Source organism: Sceloporus occidentalis, unplaced genomic scaffold (assembly GCF_023333645.1).
Source record: "Sceloporus occidentalis isolate IW3139 unplaced genomic scaffold, rSceOcc1.0.p SCAF_13, whole genome shotgun sequence".
NCBI classification, from domain to species: Eukaryota; Metazoa; Chordata; class Lepidosauria; order Squamata; family Phrynosomatidae; genus Sceloporus; species Sceloporus occidentalis.
The window spans coordinates 13,457,848-13,471,585 of record NW_028316993.1 but is presented as its reverse complement, the minus strand read 5'-3'; the positions used below and the strand labels follow the sequence as shown (position 1 = coordinate 13,471,585).

General features: G+C 44.8%; 1 protein-coding gene across 2 annotated transcripts in view; it reads left to right on the top strand.

The window, feature by feature from the left end:
- Positions 1 to 3,902: 3,902 nt before the first annotated feature.
- Positions 3,903 to 13,738, top strand: part of LOC149305021 (stromal membrane-associated protein 2-like) — a 33,283-nt gene continuing 23,447 nt past the window's right edge. Inside the window, exon 1 of one of the 2 annotated variants that reach the window (XM_089478172.1) lies at positions 3,903 to 5,959. In XM_089478172.1, coding sequence (XP_089334298.1) covers positions 5,857 to 5,959 — 103 coding nt within the window. In that variant the 5' untranslated portion in view covers positions 3,903 to 5,856. The remainder of the gene's footprint in view (positions 5,960 to 13,738) is intronic. The other variant, XM_089478173.1, reaches the window with a different exon arrangement.

Genomic DNA, 13,738 nt, shown 5'->3' with positions numbered 1-13,738 from the left:
ACATAGCCTGAAAAATACACAAAAAACAACAAATATTCTCTTTAGCTCCAAAGCCAAAAGAAGACATTTCTTCTTTGGATAGCCCTTGGAGGCATTGAAGAAGGAGGATGGGCAAGCACAGGGAAAGGTAGTTGGAGCACCACTTACCCTTCTCCAAGACATGAAAGTGGGTGACGTCTGGTGATGTACACTTACGGCTTGTAATTGTGTGCGTCCTGGGAGAAGGCTGCTTTTGCAATTGCCTATGCTTCCTTCTCCATCAGAAACTGGTGGATTTCAAAAGACAAAACCCACAGCAGCCAACCTGGACCCAAGAAAGGAGAGAGGGCATCAGGGATCTTTCGACACTCAAAGGCACTATAGTGCCATGCTTCGGAGCTGTGTGCCGGTGTTTGGCAAGCCAAATCCTGTCCATGCCCTTCCCATTCTGCAAAGTAAAATGGAAAGGGTTTGGGTGCTACATTAGGAGGTGGGGGGAGTGTGCAATTTCAGACAGATAAAATGAGTTTGTAAGGCTGTAAGGTGTCCTCCTTTTCCAGGACATGTTTTTTGCACAGGAGGAACTTTAAAATGTCCTCCCTTCACCATAGGAAAGCTAAAGGGAGGAATTAGTTGGACAGAGAGGGCGATATGCCCAAATGCATAGAATCATAGAATCGTAGAGTTGGAAGAGACCACAAGGGCCATCCAGTCCAACCCCATTCTGCCATGCAGGAAATCTAAATCAAAGCATCCCTGACAGATGGCCATCCAGCCTCTGTTTGAAGACCTCTAAGGAAGGAAACTCCACTACACTCCAAGGAAAAGTGTTCCACTGTCGAACAGCCCTTACTATCAGGAAGTTCCTCCTAATGTTGAGGTGGAATCTCTTTTGCTGTAGTTTGCATCCATTGCTCTATTGTGTCCTATTCTCTGGAGCAGCAGAAAACAAGCTTGCTCCCTCCTCAATATGACATCCCTTCAAATATTTAAACAAGGCTATCATATCACCTCTTAACCTTCTCTTCTCCAGGCTAAACATCGCCAGCTCCTTAAGTCCCTCCAGACCCTTCACCATTTTGGTTGCCCTCCTTTGGACACATGGCTCCAGTTTCTCAATGTCCTTTTTAAATTGTGGTGCCCAGAACTGGACACAATATTCCAGGTGGGGCCTGACCAGAGCAGAATAGAGTGGCACTATTACTTCCCTTGATCTCTAGACACTATACTTTTATTGATGCAGCCTAAAATCGCATTGGCCTTGTTAGCTGCCACATCACACTGTTGACTCATGTTCAACTTATGGTCTACTTGGACTCCTAGATCCCTTTCACATGTAGTCTTGTTCAGCCAGGTGTGCCCCATTCTGTACACAGGAGGAGGCCGCCAGAGAGCCAGGAATGGACCCTTTCCGTCACCTGCAGCATCATTTTTATTGTATTTATATAATATAAATACGCATATAAATATAGACATATATATATATATATATATATATATATACACACACACACACACACACACACACGAATTTGGTGGCTAGAAATGAGGTTTGTTTCTCCTCCCATTGGAAATGTTTCCTGGATCACATTCCCTTGCGACAATGTCTTCTCTCGATGACTGATCTGGACTGTTCATGTTCCAGGAATATCCAGATGGGCATTTCTCTTAATGTTCCTAATGGCAGGTGTGGAGTTTGGGGCTGGGCTGGGGGAATGCGTGTGCTGCTTCAGCAGGATTACAGATCCCATCATCCATGGCCATGGGTTGCATTGCCTTGGGGAGTTGGGAGTTTGATTCCATCCGGGAAGATTGAAAAATAAGAAAAGGTTGCCCACAAGTCCCTTTTTAGAGGATGACGGAGCCTGAGATGTTCCCAACCCCAGGGGCCATGCTGGTTGGTGGATTGTGGGAGCTGCAGTCCTAAAAGTGATTTCCCCAAGGTTTTCCTTCTTTTAGGTGAGAAGAGGACTATGATGGCTTCTGAGCTTTCCAGAGCCATAGAATCAAAGGTGCGTAATAGAGGGCTACAGGATGGTGAACAGATAAACACACAAGCCCCATACAGACTGCCAAAATAAAGCTGCTTCGGGTCACTTTGGAGGTATGCTGTTTAAATGACACATGCCTCCTAAGAGTCTGGAAGCCGCGCCAAAGCTGCACTCCAGTCCTTAGGACCGGATTGTGGCTTTGGTGTGGCTTCCCGTCTCTTAGGACACATGCATCATTTAAACAGCATACCGTCCAAAGTGACCTAAAGCAGCTTTATTTTGGCCTGTCTATATGGGGCTATTGGAAGGCATGGCAAAAGACCAAGAATGCAGGCTGGCAGCAGATAGGACACCGGAGGCAGAAGGAGGAGGAAGAAATTATTAGCCTAAAAAGGCACAACAAAACAACCAGAGGACAAGGCACCCGAAATGGGAGCCACGCAACAAGCGAGGTCCAGAGGCAACAAACTGGCCCAAAGGAGGATTGCAGCTCCCAGCAGCCTGTGCAAGCAATAGCCAGCCAGGGATGCTGGGGACTGCAGTCTCACCTCTGAGCATCATGGGTTTTGGGATCCACAGCTACCCTTGAATATTTTCTGAATAATAAATAAATAAATAATACATCTTTTAAATGATAAAAAGAGAGAGAAGGGGGGGGGTCTTAACCTTTGGAAATCCTAAACATTGCCGATGCCAAGCGTTTTGGAAAAGGGAGGCTCAAGCACCTTTTACCTGGGAAAAGAAGAGAGGAAGGCATCCAGGAGAAAGAGAAAAAAGAATTATTTTATATCATTATATAAAATTTTATATATATATATATATATATATATATATATATATATAATTATTTTATTATTATTTATTTATTTAGATATTTATATCCCGCCCTTCAGCCCTAATGGCTCTCAGGGCGGCTTACAATATTATTTTTAATCAGACAGTTCCCTGCCCTCAGGCTTACAATCTAAACAAAGGAGAAGGGAATGGTGGAGGAAAAGAGGATGAGGTCCAGTGGTTCTTCTCTCCCTCTGAGGCCTGGACCAAGGCAGATGGATTGGAGGGAGGGCTCTTCCTTCTTCCAGGCTAGCCCTGATGGAGCTGGACCTGCCTGGTGAACTCCCTCACCGGCCGAAAGATGACATATATATAACTGTGTATCTAATATTATATGTATATATATATATATGTGTGTGTGTGTGTGTGTGTGTGTGTGTATATATATATATAAAATTTTACATTTATATTATATATATATATATATATATATAATGTTTGTGTGTATATATATGTGTGTATATACATATACATATATATGTGTATACACACACACACATATATAAAACTGTGTGTATGTGTGTGTATAATATGATATGTGTATATAATATATATGTGTGTATGTGTGTATATAATATTATATACATGTATGTGTATATGTCAGCTTTGGTGCCTTTTAGGAGAAAGGTGGCATAAAAAATCTATCTATCTATCTATCTATCTATCTATCTATCTATCTATCTATCTATCCATCCATCCATCCATCCATCTATCTAATCTACCTATCCATGGCTTCTTTTCCACCACCCCCCCCCCATTCTCTCCCATTCTCTTCCTTTATTCCTCCCTCCCTTCCTCCCTTCCTTCCATTCATTCATTCATTCTTCCCTCCATTCATTCCTCCACTCATTCATTCCCTCCATTAGAATCCTCCCAGCTTGGCCCCGCCCCTCCTTCTCTCTGATTGGCCCATCGCCTATAGCCTCCTCCTCCAATCAGAGGCTGGAGGGGGCGTGGCTTTCCTTTATCTCTCTAAAACTCCTCCCTGAGGGCCGGGAGGGTTGAGCGCATGCGCACATATGAAGAGGCGGCTCGGTGCGTCGCTGCCTGGAGACGCCTTGCGCATGCGCAGTCGCGCTCCTCCCTCCTCCTCCTCCTCCTCCTCCCTCCATTTCCTCCTCTCTTTCACTTCACCTCCTTCCTTCCTTCCTTCTATCCTTCCTTCCTTCCCCAATTAACTTATTATTGCTAATTGTGGGGCTGGGGGTGCCTTTTCCCTGTCTTTAGAGCCAAAGACTGAAGGAGGGGAAGGGGCTGAAGGGAGGGTTTTGGGGTTCAGGAGCCTAATTTGGGGGTTTTTGAGGGGGAAATGGGGTGTTTCAGCCTTGGATTTGGAGAGAGAGGCTGAAGGGGGCTTTTGGGGTCCATTTTGGGGTGAATTCCCTCTGAAGTGGAGGAGAGAGGAACAAAAACCCTCAATTATTAATATTATTAACATTATTATATATTAATTATTAATATTTGGGGGTGTTTATTAACATTATTATTTGGGGGGGAACCTAAGAGTACCTTGTTTCTCTATTTCAGTTGAATTTGGGGTTTTTTAAGGAGGCAGAAGTGGGTGCTCACCCCAAAAGTGTTGGGGTTCTTGTATGGTTGTTGAGTGGTTACATTTTGGGGTGACTGAGGACTTGAATAGGCTTATAGGGCTTTTTTGGGGTGACACTGAGAAACTGAATACTCTTGGAGGGTGTTTGTTTTGTTTTGGGGTCCCTGAGGAGTTGAAAAGGTTTCAGAAAATTTGGGGGTCACTAAGGAGTTAAAAAAGTTAGATAATTTTTGGGGGTGACTGAGGAGTCGAAAAGGTTTGAGACATTTTGGGGGCGACTGAGGACTTGGATACATTTGAAGAATTGGGGGCTGACTGAGGGGTTGAATAGGCTTGGAAGCTTTTTGGGGGTGTCTGAGTAACTGTAGTGTATTTTGGGGGTCACTGTGGAGTCGAATAGGCTTGGCAAAGTTGAGGGGAGAGTGACTGAGGAGTTGAATATAGGCTTGAATACATTTGGGGGCGACTGAGGAGGGGGTTTAGTAAGTTTTTGGGGAGACAGGAGTTGAGTAGCCTTGGTGACTTTAGGGGGTGATTGAGAAGTCGAATGCCTTTAGCAAATGTTTAGGGTGATTGAGGAGTTGGATAAGCTTGATTAAATTTGGGGTGTGCCTGAGGAATTGAATGCGCTTGGTCAATTTTGGGGCGACTGAGGACTTGGATAGGTTTGATTAAATTTGGGGGTGACTCGAGTCGAATGGTGAATTTTGGGGGCTGGCGGCGGCTGAAGAACTGACTCTATGCTTGACAAAATTTGGGTGACTGAGGAATTGAATGTGTTTGGCAAATTTTAGGGGTGTCTGAAGAATTGAATGTGCTTCCTGAATTTTAGGGGTGACTGAGGAGTTGACTCTGCTTGGCAAATTTGGGGGTGACTGAGGAGACCAGCAAGAAAACCCCTTTTGCTTGGGTTTGTTTTGGGAAGCAGTAGGACCCAGGTGCCCAATTCTCTTGATGAGGCTAGGTTTCAAAGTCTCTGGTTTCGGGGTACCCCTTAGATATTGGTGATTTGGGGGCACCTTAAGTCTGTGGATTGAAAGGCAGTTGGTGGATCGGAGCTTAGGGTTTGGTACGGAGGGAGGGATACCTTTGCTGGGTGATGCCTTCAATTTTGGGGGTCCCTGGGGTGCCGAAACTGGCTGCCGAGAGGCTCGGAGGGTAACCCTCAGTGGCATGTTGTATGTCGGGGTAATTTTGGGGCATGATTTCCATTGGCAGGTCGGAGGAGGAGGCAGTGGTGAAATCGGTGTGAGCGAAGTGTTGCCCAGCTGGACATTTTTGGCACAGAAGGGAAGTATTTGTGGGGGGGAAATAAGCTTATCTCCTTAGAGCAGAGCGTTGGTGATGTTGAGGGGTGCCAGGTAAACTTTAGGGGTTTGGGTGTGGTTTGCCAGTGCCCAGAGAGGCCTCTGTTACAGAACTGAGGAAGGAAAGGGCATCTTCTTCCTTTTTTCCTCCCTTTCCCTCTCTCTCATACAAAGAGCCGTCTCTGTATCTGCCGCAATGACAGGCAAGTCGGTCCGAGACGTGGACAGGTATCAGGCTGTCCTGGCCAATCTGCTGCTGGAAGAGGAGAACAAATACTGTGCGGACTGCCAGGCCAAAGGTAACATGCGGCTTCTTGTATTCTGGGGTTGGCGAGGGTCAGTCTTTCAAGCCGGAGGCGATGGACCGGGAAAGAAGGTGATAAAACTGGCCGGCTTTCCTGAGATGCTAGCGTCCTTGTGGTTGAAGCTTGGCTGGTGTTAAAACACAACACTGTATATAGTTTTTTGTGGGTTTTTCTGGCTGTGAGGCCATGTTCTAAAAGAGTTTATTTCTGATGTTTCGCCTGCATCTGTGGCTGGCATCTTCAGAGAAAGATGCCAGAGAAAGATGCCAGCCACAGATGCTGATGAAACGTCAGGAATAAACTCTTCTAGAACATGGGCACATAGCCAGAAAAACCCACAAAAAACTATGGATGCCGGCCATGGAAAGCCTTCGACTTCACAATACTGTATGTATATGTATGCATATTAATATATTTACACACACTCACACACCTATATGTACATATATATAATGTGCACACAAGCAAGGACATTATATTTTCCTTTGCTGAACATTTCCGTGTTGCTTCAAGCTCCAAACGCTGTGAATTTCAGCTTGGCTTTACTAATTTCGTGTGCCGTTGGGATGAGCTTTTCTTTCCATGCAGCAGGTTCCCTTTGTCAGAACGGTTTGCTCTTTGTATATGCTTGCTTTTCTTTGGACTGAGGCCAGGGGGTGGGCGATCAAACAGGTGGCACTTACGCTTCTTTCGTCCTGACCAGAAATCAAATCAAATCTAATAAATGTCCCGGTGAGTTTAGGAAGGATGGAAGGTGTTTTGGTACCTTTTGCTGGGAAGCGGGGACGACCCATGCATCGTTTAGGGGATGCTGCATGCAGTTTGTTACATAATGGCATCAAATGGGCAAACTGACAGCAATGACTGTATTATAAGTCCTTTAGCTAGGAGGGGAGGAGGTCAGGAATTAATCTTGTTGATAAATCCCCTTCCTATCATAAAGCATATCGGAAGGGAAGGGTGAAGATCTGGGTGCCTGTGTGTGTATCACTCATACATACACTAAAATCAGCGATGAGCAATATTGTCTTCTGAATACTAACTCTGTCTCCTGCCTTGTTAAATCTTAAGCGACCCAACTTCCTGCTTGTAAATGCAAAACTAACTAAATGAAGTGATTCCTAGTCCTTCTCATGACTGCTGAGAAATCTGAGGAGCACGGATCAAGCGATCCCAGTCTTTTCTTTCCTTCCAAAATGCCTGTGGTTTCCAAGGTCTTTAGAAAGGATTCTGAAGAATGCTGACTCAAAATATTGGTTCCCAGATTGTTTTTTTTTGGAAGGCAGATTGGTTTTGCTCATTGTCTGGCTAATTCTGGCTGAGACGATGTGTCCCTCCAGTCTGTTATCCTGAAAACAGAACATTTCCCCCTTCCTTCTGTAGACTTGAAGACACACACATACAAAGCATATCTTGGTCTATTTGCTTGAGTTAACTGCCAATGTTTGCTCTGCAGGCATCCTTCTTAACCCACACCTGCTTCCTGTTCTTGTTGTTAGTTAGCTCACTTCTCTGGAAGGTAGGGCCCTTCTTGTTTTCACAGATTCAAAGTTGTCAAGCCTAAGAGGAAAAAAGAAGAATATCGATTGCAGTTAAGGACCTTGTAAAACCAGGAACGCATTCCAGCGCACGGCATGCAGGAGAGTGTGAACATCTTGTGAAAACACGATTCAATCCTCACTAAAAGCCACAGCCTTGTTTTGTCGTGGCTTGCAATGTGTAATTTTAAACAGGGTACATTTGAACATAAGGAGGGTCCGCATGTTTGGACACCCAAAGTGATCTCCAGCAATTCTTCTTTGTGGATGTTAGACATCTGCAGCCTTGAGTCGCCTCCCTTGAATTCTGTTATCATTTCTGGTTCTGCTTTTTCTTTGCTTGTGTCACATTGGGAGGGAAGCACATGTAGGCCAGGATCCAAAGATCTGTATACTGCAGGCCTGTGGGGTTGATCGGTGGGTGGTGATATTCAAACAGCAGCCTTCCATGCAACTTGCATCCAAAACTGGGTTTGGGGGATGTTTTATAAAGGGAGGAAGAAAGAAAACCCTCTCTGCGCATGCCCTTGAACATGCAAATCACTCCTTAGATCTTGGCCTTACTCTGTACTCTTTCACATCTCTAGATACGCAGAGTTGGGCGTGCGTTCTCTGTTTTGCTGCATCCGTAAGATAAGTCCAAGAACATGCATTCTCTTCTACGCCGGTCCCTGTCCTTGCTGTTTTACTCCTTTGATCCTTAAAGGGAACAAAAGAACTTGTATATCTTTGGCTTCATTCCCACCCCATCCCCCCCTATATCTTTTGCAGGAATGTTTTTCCTTTGCTTGTTGTGAGTGTCTGCAAAGTCTTGTTGGCCTTTGAATGTTAAAATGGGGAAACAAAAGGGCTGACATCACCCCAGTGTACAGTTCCTACATTTGCAGGGGAAGAATTGCCTCTGAAACTTTGGAAAGCCACTGCTGGTCAGTGTAGAACAGTGTATCTCAAGCCATCTGATATGGGGGATTGGCAATGTTGCTTTCCCCTGTGTGCCAGAGACTGTTATCATGCTCTGCCCATTATTTACAATCTTATCTTTCTTTCCTGAAAAACTTCCTAGAGACTGGTAACCAATGGTTCACAAAATTGAATGTATGTAGACTTTGAACAGCATTGGTGCCAGAAATACTGATGTAGGCTCTGACTTGCTACGAGGCAGCTTTTTATATTTGCTCTAAATCAGGGGTGGGCCTAAATATCTTCAAGGCACCAGATCCTCTCTCATCTTGGAAGCATACCAAGGCCAGCCCTGGTTAGTCCTTGGATGGGAGACCGCCAATGAATACCAGGTGCTGTAGGCTCTATTTCAGAGGAAGGAATGGACAAAACCATCCATGAGTATTCTTTGACTAAGAAAACCCTCTGAAAAATTCATGGAGTGGCCATAAATCGACAGGTGACTTGTAGGCACATATGTGCACTAACCAGGGTGGGCAACTGCATGACTGCCAAGGGCCAGTTTTCACTCTACTAACCCAACTGTGGTTCCACAATCCACACAACTGACTAGCACTAGATGGGCCTGTGGCTGTGATCCAGCGCATGATAAAAGTTGTGTGTGTGTGTCATCTGCCTTCAAGCCACCTCTCTCTTATGGCAACTCTATCATGGGGATTTCTTGGCAAGATTTTTTCAGAGCTGGTTTGCCATGGAAGCTGAAAGGGGTTGACCTGCCCAGGGTCACACAGTGGGCTTCCATAGTTGAGCAGGGATTCCTAGCCAGATCTTGCAGAGTCTAAATATGACACGCAAACCGCCGTGCCATGTTTGTTCATGTGCATCTGTATGTATCTTAAAAAAATACTTGAAATCTGTAGGAAGCTCTTAACAACGTTCTATTACATGCAGGCAGGAGTAGGCAAAATAAAGCTGCCCAAATGGTGCTGTATTGCAACACCCATCAGTCCTAGCTAACAGTGGGAGATCATGGGAGATGCCAACCAGACTAGAGCAACAATTCCCAAACTTTGGTTCTCCAGATGTCTTAGACTTCCTTCCTGTTAGCCAAGTCAGCTAGGACTTCTAGGAGCTGAAATCCAAAACACCCGGAAGACCAAAGCTTGAGAATCACTGATCTAGAGGGTCTCATTTTGCCCAGCTCTGTATTTAATGACTTACCCTTTCCCTTCAAACTACTGAAAGCTCTTTGCAGTTTCTTCCTACTCTGCCTATCTTCCAGCTGTGGCTGCTTCCGGTTGTTTTGAACAAGGCTTCCCACTTCCTGGCCTTCAATCTACTTGCCTTCTTGTATATTTTTGTCACCCATGTCTCCCAGCATCTTATGTTGGATGACATTTCTATGGCAATTTCCAGAGAAATGGAGGCTGATGGTTCTTCTCTCTGTAGCACTTGATTAAAGCCCCTCGAGTCTCTTTTTAATGACCTGGCCCTGCCAGCCTTAGCTTTTGAGTGGCCTGTAAAACAGCAAGATGCCTTGGTCCTATAATTAATCTAAAACTGAAGTGTGCCATTAAAATGAGAAAAATAAATGGCAGTCGGCACTTGGAGCCCAAGCTGTCAGAAAGCTATCCAGAAGAAGTTACGGTTGAGGGTAATTTACAAAATATTGATAAATCAAGGGACAAAGAGAGATGCAGGAGTAAAAAGTCTGAAGGGATGGAAGGAGGTTTGGAGGAGGGGATGGAGGAAGATTCGGCGTGTGTGTGTTTGTGTGTATTTTATAGACAGTATTGTGTGGTACACAGCATGGCTATGCAGCTTCTAGGGCAGTGGGTTCAGATCTGGTTTCTAATCTCTCAAAACTTAGCTTGTTGGATACTCAACACCCAGATCAGCAATAGAGTAGGGCCTGCCCTTCTCTGTGTACTGTTCTCCAGGTTTGTTTGCTTTTCTTTCTACAGAATGACGGTGAGGTCAAATGGGACAACTCTTCAACCGAAAGGCAGGCAACCTCAAGTTCCCCCTGGAACGCCTCTGACAGTATTCAGGGTCATCTTATGTTAATTTAATTTTAAGTCGTGTAAGGCGACACTATCAGGTAGATGGTCTGAAAACCTTTCCGGCAGGGACCTCATAAACAGATTGGGAAAGCTTAAAACACACATGTGTGAAAAAGGTGATCACTGAACTTCAAAAGCAGACTGGGTGAGTTTGTATATTTTGAAAGCAGAGGTAGAGTCCAAAGTACAAAACGTCAGCCTGGATTTATTAGTCCAGGCCTCATGTAATAGAAGGACAGGTGGATCCTTAGGGAGGAGGTCTAGATGCCAGACAGCTCGCAATAGCCTGAAATTAACTAAAACAGTGGAGCTGTGTTAGTCTGTTACAGGAAAAACAGAAAAGAGAAGGCAAATTGAATTTGGCATTAGCTTGTATGGACTTAGGAGGGTGCCTGATAATGATTAGGTCAGAATATGGATCTATGTACAGCAGGATTTTCATCTCTGACTGGCAAGCAGAATATGGCTTTCCAGTTTTTATTTTCTAGACCTACCTGGTGACTCCAGGTATCACCTGTTAATCCCCCATGAAAGTAACCAGGCCTCACTTTGCTTTGCTTCTGGAATCAGGCAATACTGGGTTGTGCTGAGCATGGTATTGTGGTAAATGCAGTTCATGCGTCAAGAGGCATGAAATGGCCTCAAGTTGGCAGATAATTATTTGCCTTATTTTCTCAACCTTTGCTTGTGAAACCTGCCACCATACATATGTTTGCTTATCCATGCTAGGATATTCTTGTCACCTACGCTACGTTGTGAAGATAATTACCTCCATTGCTAAGATAATTACCCATGTCTATAGGCTGCCATACCACCCTAAACTGGGCTGTGCATTTGCATGGAGCCCAGGGGCCAATTCAACCCCAACCCCCCCCTCCGTTGGTCGCACCATCCCATAGCAAGCCTAAATACCTCAATTTTCCTGTACAGCCCATCTCAGAATGGCAACCCAAAGTGATGTCATGCAACTTCTTGACACCATTTTAAGAGGGACTACAGACGAACAGCAGAAGTATTTCAGGAATAATACAGGATTCTGAGGTGCTTCTCAGAGTATTTTTGTATGTTCTGACGCTTTGGGGGCTTTCGGTGTGATTCAGGGGGAAAAATTGAATGGCATTGCAGGACTGGTGGTGGGCTTCAGGGGCCACAGAAGTGGAGTTCAGGGGCCATAGCCACAGTTGGCCCTGAATGCACCTGATGTCTTCTGAGTTTGGAAGCTAAGCAGGATTAGACTTGGTTAATACTGGATGGAGACCTCCAGGAATAATAGTGATCTCTGGCTGGGACTAAAGAAGGATCTTGTCCCAAATCCTGGGAAGCCATTCAACAAGGGCAAGATGGACCAAGGGTCTGACTCACATAATGCAGTTTCCTATGTTCTTGTCTACCTTTTGCATTTCTGTTTTCACATCTCTCCCTCCAACCCCAGCTTATGTATAAATATCTCCCAACTGACAATGTGCCATGTGCCTGATGAAGTGGGTGGCAGTCCACCATATCTTATGCCAAATTAAGCTGGCCAGTCTTTAACTCTCATATAAGATAGTGAAACACTTCAGTCCCACAGAGTGAGGCTTTGCTGCACAATTCACAATTCTGCCATCTTTTGAGCATCTTGGGATGCATCTCTTGCTTCTTCTAGAAATGCAAGAGTTTTCACTTGCTGGTGCAAGAAGCAGAAGGAAGGAGCCATCCTAGCTTCCCCAGGGAGGGAGTTCAAAAATCTGGAGCATCCACCAAGAAGGCCCTCTGCCTTGTTGACTGTCTTTTTGTATTGTATGTACATCCATCCTGTGCCTTGTAGGTTGATCAAATCCGAAAGAGGAAGCAGGTCTCCACGCCTTGAAGAGGACAGAGCATAACAAACCTGTCAAAACTGCAAAATACAGAAACCCTTCCAGATACTAGTTCTCATTTAAATGTTCACCATGGTTCCTACAAAGCCAGTGAGTTGTACCTCAATATATCTATTGCTTGATTGAATCCCTCCTTTGAACCTTACCTATTTATTTCTCTGGTTCATATTTAGTAATTTTTGAAATAATGGCCCTGGTTCTCCTCTGGCTGAGGAAGCAAAAGAAATTTGTTTCTGAGTTTCAGTTCAGGTTTGGTTTGACTCCATGAATAGAGAGGCAGGGGATGGAGAGAGAATCTGTAGTCTGAATCAGCGCAAATGTGCATGAGATCTGGTGTGAACCTTGGATCTTCTGTGTTACTTTCCTTTTTCTGCAAGAATGTAGAGAGATCTTGTAGCACTTTTGAGACTAACTCCAAAGGAAGTTGGCAGCATGAGTTTTCATAGACTTAAGTCTACTTCCTCAGGCGCATCTCCTGCAAGACGTTTCCCTTCCCTACATGAACTTGCTGTGAGTTAGGTTTCCAGCAGCTTGTGGTTAAATGCCAACCTATGGTTTGCAAATCCACTTCGACCCCTGGTTAAAGATGGGGATCCTAGCTAGTGCTAACCATAGTTAAAACTGGATATAGGTGCAGCTCTTAACCCTGGTTGTCCATGGAGGAGATGGAAAGAACCCCATAAGCACATATATGCTGGAGCTTTTATCTTTGAGAGCCTGTGGCCTGTTACAGACTGCCAAAATAAAGCTGCTTCGGGTCTCTTTGGAGGTATGCTGTTTAAATGACGCGTGCATCCTAAGACTCTGGAAGCTGCACCAAAGCTGCACTCCAGTGCTTAGGAATGGAATGTGGCTTTGGCGCAACCTCTGGACCCATGCATCATTTAAATAGCATACCTCCAAAGAGACCTGAAGCAGCTTTATTTTGGCAGTGTGTAACAGGCCATAGTTTCCAATTTCTGGTGGGTGAGTCAGCAACACTCACAGAGCCTGTGAAGCTTGGGGTTAGATGTCAGACCATCTGCTGTGTCCTGGTAGTAAACAGATCAAGAGAAAAATCCTTTCTGCTGTGATAGTATTTAATGGATGTTTGGGGGAACATGGGGGAGGCTGTTTTTGGCTTGAGCCTGAATTTCCTTTTAGCTTGTATATCACACAGCACAGAGACTTCTGCAGTAACCTTGCGGGTACAGGATGAGGAACATCTTTTAGACCTGGAATGGCAATAAAGCAGATTGCCGTAGGTCTAAACCAGCATTTAGGCCACATCAATGAGGAATGAACTTAAATTTCAAATACAATAACAAAAAGATTAATCAGGCGGTGTGTAACGTGACTGAATCTTGATGGCAGGGGATGCGTTTGTGTGAACGCTCATACGAACTGTGCCAGCTTTCTCTAATGATGTGGCTT